Here is a 13,195-nt window from a genome sequence, read left to right on the forward strand (position 1 = left end):
ATGGACAGAGCGTCCTGCTGCCTGTGGCACCTTTCTGCCTTTTTATAGCCTGGCTTAGCAAGGAAATGGGGCTATCGCACTGCCCACGTGCCTGGCAGCACCCCTGCTTTCTGAGCAGCCCTGCGGTGGTCCCAGCCCTACAGCCGGTACAGGGAGCAGCCACGGGACAGGGTCTGCTGCTTCCACAACTGACGCTGCTGGGACTGTCAGCTGCCTGCTTGGCCAAAGCTTCAAAAATGGCTTGGAGAAAGGCACCAGAGCTCAAGCAGTAGATGCCTGGCTCGGGTCTTGAGTTTTTAACATCCAGGGAGGATGCAGGAGTAGCAGGAGGGCTGTGAGCCTTAGTGTAGGACATTCCTCTCCCTCTCTGCCTGCTTTGGCTCAGCAGCCATTTCGGAGGTGGTGGCATGAGACAAGCGGCTCAAGGTGCAGGGTGGAGGTCTGCTATGATGGTGGGCTGGTATATGGGGCTTTTGCTTAGGGAAGGAAAACACACACATCCCCACCATCCTTTTTATTAGGTCTGAAGTGAGGCTAAGCTGTGTGCTGAGGGGCAAGAAGGATAGAGAAAAACAGAAAAGGAGGAAGGGAACAGGGAAAGTATGAAAGAAGAAAAACTGGGAAAATAAGAGGCGGTGGTGAGTTGGGCTGGGGGAATAGTGGCTGTGGCCAGAATGGCCGTGGTGGGTGTGAAAATGAGACATTTGTTCCCCCTCCCACCTTGCTGCTTCCCTGCCACATTCTTGCAGAGTTTCCTTCTGTTTTGACCTTAATAGGTTTCACAGCTTCCAACTCCACCTTATCCATCACACAAACACACACACACACACACACACACACATAAAAGGTAGCAAGGCTTTGAAGAGGCCTCAGCTTTGCAAGGGGCTCACCATGGTGGATGGGGAAGTGGGAGGTGATGGACATAGGAGGGCACGGAAGCAAGGCTGAGGTCAGCCCTTGAAATTTGGTGAGGCTGGGGGAGTGCTGCTGGTGAGTACAGCAGGAGAGGGCAAGGGTCTGGTGATGGTGCTGAGGGCTGGTGGCTCTTGCCCAGGGCATGCTCCAGCTTTTGCTATGGGTAAGTTAAATCTCTGTTGCTCCTCACTGCTATCCATCCCCTATCGTGTCTGCCCATGAGCTGGAGGAATGTGAAGAAGCAAAGCTTCTGAAGCCCCTTAGAGGAGCTCTAAGGTTGTGCTTAAACTCATACTGCTCAACTAGAGCACATGGTACCATCCAGACTGTGATGCATTCACATCTGGGTGTCCCCAGGGTGTGTGGGCAGCCATGGGGACACCATAAGGATTGCACCAAGAAGTGCAAAATGCCAGAGATGTGGCAGGTGCCTGTTGGGCAAGCAGAAATAAAGCAAAACTGACAGGGAGAGGGGGTGGGTTGGTTTGTATAGTGCTAAGTTTAAGCCAGTTGGTGGGAATGTTCCATCTCAGATCAGCAGGACAAGCAGGGAGAGTGTGGCAGATACTTTCGGCGAGGCAGCCTTGCCTGCACTGCTTTGCTTGCTACTGTAAAAACCTCTTCCTGGTATCAGCAAACACCAGAGAGGAGTTTTCTGCAAGGCACAAATTGACTGTTTTCCCCCAAAAGTGTCAGCGTGGAGTGGGCCAGAACGGGTAGTTCAGAGAGAACTTTGGCTCCATGTAGGAATTCCTCTGCATTTATGGGGCAACAGATAATCATATAAAGAGCACAAATAAACTCACTACTGGCATTTGTAGTAGACAGAAAACTTTCCAAAGAAGAAAACGAGGTTGTTTCCCATGCTGGGTAACATTTGGTACTGTTTCGCTTGCCAAAAGCTTGGCAGGGTGGAGAGCAGGATGGGTTTAGTGCTGCTGGAAAGGGAAAAAGAGCAGGAGTTGTGTGTGTGTAAAACAAAAGCAGGTATCCTCTAAAGCCTGGGGAAAGATCAGATGCCCTTCTGTTCCCTGATGCGTGTGCTTGGCTTCTTGGGTTTGGATCAAAGGTATTTGTCACCTGTCTAGTGATGCTGTAAAGAATGAGGGGCTGTGCCATGAATGGGAAGGGGGCTTTGGTCATCGCTGCTGTCCCAGTAGTCTGATTTCCCTGGGATACTCTCCTTGCTTAAGCAAGCAAAGGAGGAACAGCTGAAAACTCCCTTTCCCTCCTCACTTGAAGCTTTATTTCTTTTTTTTTTTCCCATCATTTGTTTAAATATCTTCAGAACCATAGTGAAAAATGTTTTCCCAAGTGTCAGAAGGTTTTCTCTAAGCCTTGCCTCGAGGAGTGGAAAGCATTAAGATAAAATCACGGGAGTTCTTCCGTTTTTCCTTCTGATTCTTCTGGTAGCTAGATCCTCCTTTGTTTCATCTGCCTGCAGTCCTTGAACCTGGATGGCGTTGCTTCATGCTTTCTCTCCGTTCAGGAGAGCTCTCTGCTTGCTTTTGCTCTCTGCCACATAGTCCTGAGTTTCCAGGGACTGGACCTTTAAGAAAAAACAGCAAAATCGGAGGTAAAACAATGAGAGTTAACAGAACCACCAGCCCTTGAAATCCTCCTGATGGTTGTAATAGATTATCTATTTAAGACATGTTTCTTTTAGCTGCTGGAGATAGTGGTGGGAAATGATTTCACCTCCCCGGGTGACTGCAAACAACTGCATCTGCTAAAGAGCTATTAATCTGCCCCCTTTGAAGAAGTGCCCTCTCTTTCACCTAATCTTAAGTGCCCATCCAAAACAGACAGTTGCAAGGCTTAGGAGGCCCCTTGTATGAGCTGGTCAGCCCTGCCACTGGCATGGGCTTCTTCAGCCACTTCCACGTGGGTAGGGGGAAGATGCAGCCGTTAAGTCACTGAAAAACATGACAGGCAAGAGCAAGCATGCCATATGGGCAGGCTGATCTTCTGTCTAAGAAGTGTTTTTAGCGTTTCTGCCTGGGCAAGAGGTAGCCAGTGTCTGTTCTGATGCTTAGTGCTCTAAATATCAACCAGGTGAAAAAGCCAACCATAGATCTCAGGAGATCACAAAAACTTAAGATTTCCAGAGACCAAATAATTTCATTTTTGCTTACAAAAGTCAGCCTTTGCCCTAAAATGACTGCTGTGTTAAAAAAGCCACTTTTAGAGGAAAGCCTGTTCTTTTTTTTGCTGTCTTGAGCAAATCTAGCTTCTCATGCTGGACCAGGCAGGATTTTGCACAGTGGTAATGAGGGAAGCAGAAAACGTTGGGAATTTGTTTTGCTTCGCCATCTCAGCCCAAATTTGACCTGAGGTCTCTGTAAGCCAAGGATTTTTTTCTATTGCTGTCAGTGTTTGTTCAATAGACTCTGCAGGAAACTGAAATCCAGGCGCTCCTAAATTCCTGCCAGGTTTGACTCCTGCTGAAGAGGAACAATCCCACAGCAGCACTGCTCTTTGCACTCACAGGGCCTGTGGAGCTCCTGGGCTCTGGGGAGGCACCTAGATGGCCAGGAATGGGGAAAACACCCAGCACTGATGAGTGCCTGATGGATGCTTGGTACCAGTGCTTGTCCTGCAGAGCAGCACCCCTGTCTTCCCTCCTGCAGGGGAAGGCTACTTCAGCAGGCCTGGTTTTTCTACTCCTCCAACCCTGCAGATAAAGCTGTGGGGAAATGCTGTCACTCTTGTTCCTCTCCAGGTCATGCTTGAGTCCTGCTGGGTCATCACTTACCCTGATAAATCTGGTTATGCTGTTCTTCTCCCTATGTGCCAGCAGAGATGCAGCAAACCCTACTTCTTGTAGCAAATCCTAACTCTGCCCACCCCTGGACCATTCCTCCCTCTGTGTTTGTTGTGTGTTTCCTTGCAGGTTTCTCCTCTATAAAAAGGGTCCTGCTGCAGGCAGGGTGTCAGACCCTCACTGATTAGGAACTGATTTCCTGCCCTGTCCATGTGAACCATCAACTCTTCCTGTATAATCACGAAAGCTGTGCGAAGCCTGATTCCCAAGTACAGGAATCTCACTCAGATGTGGCAGTCTCACACTGAGACATTTTGGTTGGCATATGTGTAGATGGAAATGGGAATGCTTATGTCTGCATACCATTGAGTATCCAAATAAAGGCTCTGCTGTCCTATTTGTGCCCATGTTTGACTATTAGCACAATGTGTTCAAAGCCAGACAGTGCTGTGGAACAGAACCATGCCATTTGGGGTGGCAGCTAGATGGGAACATGCCCAAATGCGAAGATTCAAGTATCTCTGCTTTTAGACTGAGACAGCAGACACAGATAAAATGCTATGTGGGAACTGGCAGCTCTTCTTGTATGAGACCCTCCTTGATATCAAAACAAGTCACTATGAAAACATTTCAGTATACAGTGCAACAAAGATGCTCTGGAAATATTCCATTTCTGGTCAGTTGCAACAACTCATTTTGATTTAGACTTGCAATAAGAAAGCCAGCCCTTTCAAAGTGAAAAATAGAAGCATTCCAGCCAGTTCTACTGTTCTCTGACCTAGGAAGAAATGTGCATTTTTTTTTTTCCTTCCTAAAATAAAATGTCCCCATACTGATGCTTTCTTGCAGGACACTGCTCATTAACTTGTAAAAATCAGATCAATTATATACGATCCCTGGGCATGGGCTTCTTTTAGCCCAGCGTTGGACTATTTCTTCCTCAGTGTCAGCCCTGACTATGAAGTAGATTGGACTATAAGAAGATGCAATTTGCACAGTTGTGCTTCAGTGAGGGTTACCTGGTAAGAGGGAGGGTCTCCTTAGCACAACACCCTTGCAGCTTGGTATTCTCCAAGCAGCTCAAATCATTAACCAAGTGTGATTCACAGGCATTAATGAATAACTTATTTGGATTGATTTGCATTTTCTTCACTAAGTTGCAGTTATTTTAATTATGTCTACAAGAGGTAGTGTGGATGTTGACCTCAAGGTGCATTTTGCTCTGAATGTGGGTCAATTTTATTGACGTTTTTATTGAGCGAGGAGGCTGTGGCCTTGGGTGGACCAACACACCATCTCTATTAGAAATACTAACTCATTGGAAATGAGCATTTTGACACGATTCCACCTTGTGAAGGTTTTCAGTAGGTTTTGTTTTGCTGCAGTAACATTAAACTTCAAAGCCCTTGATGGTTTAATGATATGCTATTGCTGTTTTCAGGCCACTTTCAGCTGTAATTTTTGATGCAGCCTTTCTGCCTGTTCAGGTGTCTCTGTGGGTATATGAAGTCTTCTGTGGAGGGAAGAGTGCCTTCTTCATGTATCTACTTTTCTGTCTTCCAAGTGGGTCTTCTGTGAAATGCAGCTTTCTCATGAGGATGCAATCCCCACTAATGGCTCTTGACTTTGTAATGCCTGTCAGGAGGACCACATTTGGAGGCCATTATGAAACTCCGTCAGTCTGCTTCTAATCAAACTCTAGTTAAGGACTATGAACTCTAATGCCTCTTTTCATTCCCAAGCTGGTCTGTTCTCTCTCCCTCTCATCTCTGCTTGGGTAGTGTCTCCCGATCCCACTTTTCCAAGAATTTGAGGCTTTGGGTTTCAGCAGTGCTAGTGACTCCTTTTACTCTTTTTCCTTCCTTTATAGAAATTGAAGTTTCACTTGCCGAGACATCGAGAAGTTCGAGAGACGCACCAGCAATGCAACTGCCCAGCAGGTAGGGGTCTGTGAGGGCGGGCACCTTGGAAGGGTATTTTTTGTCTGCTTCTCATTGAAGGCTCGTATAATGCCACACTGTATATGAATGTAAAGTTATGCATGCTTGGGAAATGAATGAGGACAAGCATGTAATGAGTACGTATGTAAATACTAATTACGCATATGACAGAAACAGCAGGAAAGCCTACAGATATCCAGATAGTCATCTGGATAAGTCAGTGAAGAGAGAAAGATGCATCCAGGGGCAAATGTTCCTGTTAACTTTAGATATCAACATTGAGGTGGGCAGAATGACTTTTAGGAGTTGTATCTTTTTGGGTAATTTGAGAAGGGTTTGAGACACATAGGCTAGACCCAGTGCCAAAGCTGAATAGCTAAATTTTGGTGAGACAAAATGCCTCTGAGCAAGGAGATTTGAATTCCTTGGTGTTATACAACTATCTGAGGCATCTTGCAGAATAACAGCCTTGTCTTACAAGCACCCGTACGTTAGGGTTGTTGAATGAAGTGGTCACTGAAGGTCCTACTCATAACATACAGAAATCTTTTGGGATTGCTTAATTACATTATGGTTTTAATCATGCTAATATCAAAAGGCTCTTTGAGACACTTCTTCTGAAGTGGTTTCAATACAATAAGTGACAAATTGCTATGGAAAAAACATTTGTGAATGGCATTTCATTCCATTACTATGAATCATACAGCCTTTCTCATTGTCTTTCGGTATATGTGACTGTGCAGAAGAAATGGATGTGAAGGGTAGCCAGCACTCTTCTAAACTTGTTGAAGTTTTGGAAGAGCTTGAATCTGTATAACCAAAGTGAGTTGCTGAACTTCATCTCAAAAAAAAAAAAAAAAAAAAAGAAGCAGGGAAAGTTGTGCTTGAATAAGTATCTAAGACTTGCATTTGCATTTTCTGTGTTTCCTTTCTTGGTTCTTTTGGTACCTGATGTGAAGTATTTTACAGTGTTTGGCAATGTGGATGTCAAAGTGTATTTTAGTATGGTCAGCAATTGGACACTTGTAGAAGTGATAAAGAGGCCTGTCTTCAGTCTAAGAAGTGACAAAAGGGTCTGTCTTTACTATAACTACTGTTTTCTCATACTAAGTTTGTTTAGGTCTTTGTACAAGCTTAGGAGGTACATCCTCTTTTCAGATTAAAATGGATTTGTAAGATCACTTGCAAAAGCAACATGTAAAGCTCTACAGGTTTGTGATAGAAGAAAACTAAAATCTAGGATCCAGATTTGCATAACAATGGAAAATGTCCCTTAGACAACAGGAACCGTTTTGGTTCAAATTTAGAAGACCTTGTAAATGAAATGTCTTCTCCACTTCTCCAAATATAGACCAAAATTGTGTTCAACTGTTATTAAGTTTCACCTTTTTCCTTCAATGGGAACACAAATTGTAGTTCTGCTCCATTTTCATGTTCCTGCCTAGACTTGACTTAGAAATGCCATAGAACCACAGGAATTAATATTATCCTGGGGTTTCTGAGCCAGCTTGGAGAAGGAGTTGTAGGACTTAAATGCAGGATAGGAAGAAACAGAGATTCCCTGATCTTTGAGGCCATCTGAGTGTGACTCCTCCTGTAATATGTATGTGATAAGGTTTACAACCCGGGCATTTCAGCATCAAGGTCATAATATCTGGTTACTGATACCCACATCCCTTTGTGAAACCATGGCAGCAATTGATGCTGAATTTCTTGTAACACTTAGGTGCCTTCACATTTCACAAAGCTTGCTGTATTTCTGAAAGACAGCTATGATTTGGAAGGACAATGAATGTTTCAAAGAGTCAGGCTTCCTGGTTACCCATGAAACTTGCTTGTCTTCATCAAATACTCTGTGGCCACAGAATCTATTTCTAAGAATCCATATCCCACACCAAATTTTCCCTTGGTCCAGATGTGAAGTTGTGGCAGGTGAAGTCTTGGTTGGCTGTGAGCAGTGCAGAAATGAAGGCACCTTTGGCCAGCCATTATCTCATCTCAAGATAGTTTACTGTGGGATGTTTCCCTTCAGTATCTGGGCCAAGACCTTGGGAGTCTTCTTCCCCAGTGCATTTTTTTTTTTGTGTCCAAATGCCCTGAGGACCAGACAATGTGATCCTTCTGAGGCATTCAGAAGCATTAAGATGTTGCAAGACTTGGCACATGCGCATTGCTTCTCACCGGCCTACTCCACCACCTATAAACAAGCACGCATCATGTTCCTCACCAAAAATAAATGTTTATCAGAAGTGACATTTCAGTACATCCCTAATTCTGAGTAAGGTCTCCGTGTGGCAAAGAAGGGGAAAGGGAAGACAAGTTCATCTGCTGAACTGTTCAGTACGGATGTGGAGGTCCTGGGCAGGGTCACCCATTACCATAGAAGGGCTTCAGGACATGAGAGTCTGAGAATGTAAATGCTTTGGGAAAGCTGGGAACAGGGGAGCAAGAAGGCTGTGAAGTGTGTGACTGTGCCATGGCTATCTGAGTGCACACGATAAGGAACGTAAGAATAACATGGTCAGGAAAACAGAACAGCTGTATTTATAGCAAACGATAAGGAAATATATGTTTCTTTCAGCTGGGAAGCTGGTACTTCAGATCACTTGGTCTGGGACTGGGCGTTACTACCTGTGAGTGAGATGTTGCTCTGCAGCATTGTGTTTCTCGAGTTCAGAGGTCACAGTGGGCTTCTCCACTGCTCTGGGGAAGCCTCATGCAGGTTAGGAAAAGGCTCTGAAGCCTCAGTGGCAGCAATAACTGTACTGAATTGCTCACTAGCTCAGACTTTGCCTGGCAGCAGGGCTGTGTGTAGGTGGGGATGTCAGCACAAGGGCAATACTTGTGAGATTTTGGTGGGACCTGGGTCTGATTTCTTGGATAGAGCCTTCCCTTGTAGCTTTTGTTTATGTGAGGGAAGTGTTTCTTTTCCACATCAGGTCTGGGCACGGCTGAGAGCTCAGGAGAGCTACCTGAGTTTTGGAGGAACCTCTTGTGACCTCCCTTGATTTTTGCCACAGAATAACATAGTAATGAAATGCTGTAAGGGAAAAGCTCTGTGTTTGAGTTTGACAGAGTGAAATGCTTATCCTTACCAGTCTGATCCAGACCCAGTTGCAGTGCAGACCTTGTCTGCCTGGACAGTCTCAAACAGCCAAAGATTACCACCAAGACCCCCTCCCACAGCCTCCCTGGTGGAAGTGGGCGCCTGTGTATTTTATATACTGTGACTCTTTTTATTAGACCTTTCCCATCTTCCTCTCTTCAGCTCCTATTTTCACAGTCCCCATGTGGCTGTTTTTCACTCTGCTGGCTCTCTACTCCAGTCTTCAATATCCCTTAAAAAAATAAAGGGCTGGCTCCTTTCCCTCTGCCTCCACACTGCTTGTTTTGGTCCGGTTTCTCCTTAGGCAGGTTGGGAGCCTGCAATGCTGGAGGCGGTCAGCTGCACAGGCAGGGAAACAGCTCGGAGGGATGTCAAATGGCTTTTCCTTCCCTCCCCGGGCACGGAGGGAGGTGGGCCTAGGGAGAGAGTGGCTCTGGCCCTTCAGCTTCTGGGAATGAGTGGTCAGCAGGAGGTCGCTCAGCCCCAGTGCAGCTTGATATGCCTCCTGCTGTTAAAGGGGCCTGGGGTGGGCAGGGGGCAGCTGTGGTGGTTTTGGTGTTGGCTGTGAACTGAGGTCCTCTTGTCTTTGGGTCTGGGCAAGGGAACACGCTTCGGGCATTTCTTCTTGTACAGAACCTCACCTGTGTCCCCCATTGCCTGCCCCAGCCTCTTGGCTGCTCTTTTCAGCTCTGATCAACTGTTCAGTATTACTAGTAGTAGCCACTGCAACTCAGGATGTGGCTACGTTTACCTTGTAAGGTGGCTGGTGAGAGCAGAGGTGCAGTGGTGGCCCCAGAGGTGACCTGGGGCTGTGTAACGCATGGCATGCACGCTTGGTCCAAGCATCCTGCTTACCCCAGGAGGAGGCCAGCAAGAAGTGTTGCAGGGCTGTGGTGGGGCCTTGGCTTCCACCCAGGACGTGTCACCCAGTGCCGGCAAGGCCAGCTGGCAGGAGGCAGCAGGATTTCCCACGTCCTGACCCCTGCCTGGCCCGGCAAAGGGAGGAAACACTGGGAAGGGCACGACCGGGTCTGGCGGATATGGATGGTGGGGATGGGGACTGATCCTGGGCAGTGTGGGCTGAGCAGCATCACAGCACCCAAGCAGGATTTTGGATCATTGGTGTGGAGTGGAAAGGTCACTCCGTAGCTATTTAAATGCCAGGGGCTACAAGCTGAGTTGGTGGCTCTGACTCAGAGCCAAGAGAAACGTGAGGCAGGAGAGGATAATGAAACTCTCAGCCTCACAGCCCCTCTGTCAGGAGGTGTGTTTGAAGCTCTGTGTTTTTGTTTGACCAGTTTTCGGGATGAGAAGTCAGCAGTTTTCTGTGCAGGCTACACAGAGGATGTTCTGGGCTGTAAGGCAATCCTTTTTCTGCTTTAAAAATGTCTAAATGCAGCTTATAAGCAACCTCTAAGGCAAAAAAAAAAAAAAAAAAAAAAAAAAAGAAAGAAAAAAGAAAAGAGAATGGAACTTTATGCATTGCCTCTTTCTCCAGATATACCGGCAAAGCCCTTGTGAGCGGGCTGCTGGAGAGCCGAGCTCTGGGGGGAGCAGTGCTGCTGGGCTGCTGTGGCTGAGCATCCAGCAGTGCCGTGGCTGGAGCAGCACATTGCTGCATCAGAAAGTGCCATTAGCTGGCACAGCACCCCACGGTGCAGCGCATCTGGCAGCAAAGTTGCAGCATCATCATTGCTTAAATACTTCTGCTCTTTCTCCCTCCTTTTTAAGAATTCCCCCTGGGAATTCTATTATTCCCTGAAATTTAACTGTATTCCCCCATCCACATTTTTCTGGCCCTCCAGAGTATACACACACTTCAGCCACGAAGGTTGCTCATGCGCCATGGCCTGCTAGCTGTATATTGGATTGGGGTTTGTTTGGTTTAGGCATACTGTTGTTTCATTTGTTTTGAAGATGCAAACCACACAATGAATTCCACAGATTCTGAGAGAAGTTATGAATAGATGGGGGTGAACGACTCAGAAAAAAACAAACAAACAATTTGTTTGGTCGGCTAACTCTCTTTCTCAGAACATGCAGGCAGCTGTGCTCTTACACAACAGCCTGGAGCAGATCGAGCCCTTGCCTCACCTGGAGCTCACCACATCCATCGCCAAGGGATGGTAACAGGGAGCAAGGATGCTCCTTGTTCTCCTAGGCATCAGCTCATCCTGTTTAGTCTGCATTTGGGATGTAAAGCGGCTTAATTCAGGTTTAAATGAGTTTAGTGAGCCTGCTGTTGTGGGCTCATGTGAGCAGTTAATACAGCTGAAAGTGTTGCTTAGGCTGCAAGACAGCTGGAATACAAGCGCACCATGATGGTGCTGTCACCCAGTGGAGCTAGGAGGGGAAGAGTTGCTACCTTCCCTCTTTGTCCAGCAGATGCTTAGAAACGGAGTTGATGTAGTCAAAAGAGAAGGTGCTGAGGTACAGTGATGGACACAGGTGCTCTGCGAGAAGGTGGCCTGTTTATTTGGGCCCGTATTCTTGTTTGTGTAATTCCCTACTGCCATGTTTGAGCCTATCTCCTGGGTGCCCCTGGGCTCCTCTCTCAACCCTCTACTACTGGAGGACTGCATTTGTAAGAGGGAACTGTCCCACTGTGACCTTTACTGTCCCTTTGCTGCCCCAGACATGCAAATAATGGGCCTGGTGGGGATTGGCACCCTTCATTCAGACCGGGGCCCAGCAGGTTGCCTGCAGGGCATCCAGGATTCCTGTGGATGGCTGCAGCAGAGAGCTTCTGCATATTTGATGGGTTTGTGTACAGATGTTTGGTGGAAGTGTTTACACCATTGCGTGCCTGTGTTTGCAATGTATATGGTACATATGGGCATAAATCAGCGCGGTGACAAAGCAAGGCAAAGACATCCCAGATGGCTGGGGAAACCCAAGGAGTGCATTGTGCTGCTACTGTACTCGAGGGCTTTGATTCAGTGCGAGCGCTACTGGGGTGGAGGAGTTTTCCCAGGCCTGGGCTGCGTGCACATGGCCGGGCTGGTTTGCGTCAGCCACTGACGCATGTCCGGGCCCTGCGATGCGGGTCTCACGAGTGCTGCCCATCCCGACAGCTTTGTGGTGGCGGGAGGAATGCGGGCGAGTTGCACCGTCCGCCAGGCTCAACTGCAGGGCACTTGCGCAAAGCGTGGGCGCCTGCCAGCCCACGAGAAGCACCAAAAATACCCAGGATGGGCCAAAGGGGATGTTGCAGGCGCCAAGCGACTCGCTCCAAAACTGTTTTCAAGGGGACTTTGCAGTGGTGCCAGTGTTAGCTGCTGCTGCATGCTTAATGGCAACGGAGAGGTACAAAGCAGGCTGTTGATGGTGGGGATGGCTCTCCTTGGTGTCCCCACCCAGGCAGGGAGTAGGGTTTTGCAGCAGGGACATGAGGAGCCCTCTTCTGTGAGGCGTCAGGTGATACCTGATTCCCTCTCTGCTCTTCCGGGCATCTGCTTGTGTCTTCGCAGCCGTGGGGAGAGAGCGAGGCTGATGCGCTGGTGCCCAAAAGGTGTCCCAGGGCACAGATCAACAGGAAGAGCGGCGGGGCGGCTTTCCTCCCCCCAGATCAATTTTCAGCCTCTGTGCCAGGCGGTGGGGCCTCAGGTACAGCTGATGGGGCCTGGGGAGAAGTTTAAAAAGGAGAGATTGCATCATGCAGGGCTGGGAGGCTTTGGGAGGCAGAGCTGGTAGAGGCAGAAACCTCATCTGTTAAACACATACCACCCGCCCCCCCACCCGGGGAACATTCAATCCTCCCTTTGATGGACGTCCAAGAAAATACTTCTTCCACATCCTAAACTTGTTAGCACCAGTTAATCATCTTAACCTTTTCCCCCTCCAAACGCACACTCCAATGAGTTTCCCATCACTGGCAGCCATTAAAGATGCAGCAATGCTTTTCGCACAGGCAAGCGTAGGGACTTTAATTATTAAACATCCCGGCTGTCCCTCAGGTAGAAGAGCAGAAGCTCATGTGTTGCGAAGTGCTGAAGCCACTTCAAAGTGACTGTCCAGTGTGACGTTTCGAGGAGAGATGCTCCTGAAGCATCTGGACAAGAGAAAGCTGGACCAAGCTTTGTGATTGAGCTCCTGCATTGGATCAGGACCCCACTGGGCTGTAGAGGTGAGCAAAGGGAGGAACTTCAGCTCTAGGGTGTGGTTCTCTCCTCTTAACTCCTGGAAAATGACTGTAGGGTGTTGGCAGGCAGTACCATAGGTGTCATGCTTGGTCCCAGCACTTTCTGCTTCTGGATGTCCCAGCTGCGTCACAGAGTGATCGAACCCACTTGACACAGGGATGTGTCCTCTCTGCAGAGAAAGCTCAGAGGCCCTTTGCTCTCACAGTTTCCCCTGCGCCAGCCCCTGTATAACCCCTAGCTCAGAGGTCTCTCTTGCTCGCATACTCCCTGATGGGCTCACCATAGCTCACACCCTGGTTTCCTGGCATGCTGCTCTGCTCTGTGCTTC

The 13,195-nt window shown here is 47.8% G+C and overlaps 1 protein-coding gene across 23 annotated transcripts in view; it reads left to right on the top strand.

The window, feature by feature from the left end:
• Positions 1-13,195, top strand: part of COL13A1 (collagen type XIII alpha 1 chain) — a 77,911-nt gene that overhangs the window by 1,981 nt on the left and 62,735 nt on the right. For all 23 annotated transcript variants that reach the window (XM_040703194.2, XM_040703193.2, XM_040703203.2 and 20 more), the window contains exon 2: positions 5,550-5,619. In XM_040703194.2, coding sequence (XP_040559128.1) covers positions 5,550-5,619 — 70 coding nt within the window. The remainder of the gene's footprint in view (positions 1-5,549; positions 5,620-13,195) is intronic.

This window comes from Gallus gallus, chromosome 6 (genome assembly GCF_016699485.2).
Source record: "Gallus gallus isolate bGalGal1 chromosome 6, bGalGal1.mat.broiler.GRCg7b, whole genome shotgun sequence".
NCBI lineage: Eukaryota > Metazoa > Chordata > Aves > Galliformes > Phasianidae > Gallus > Gallus gallus.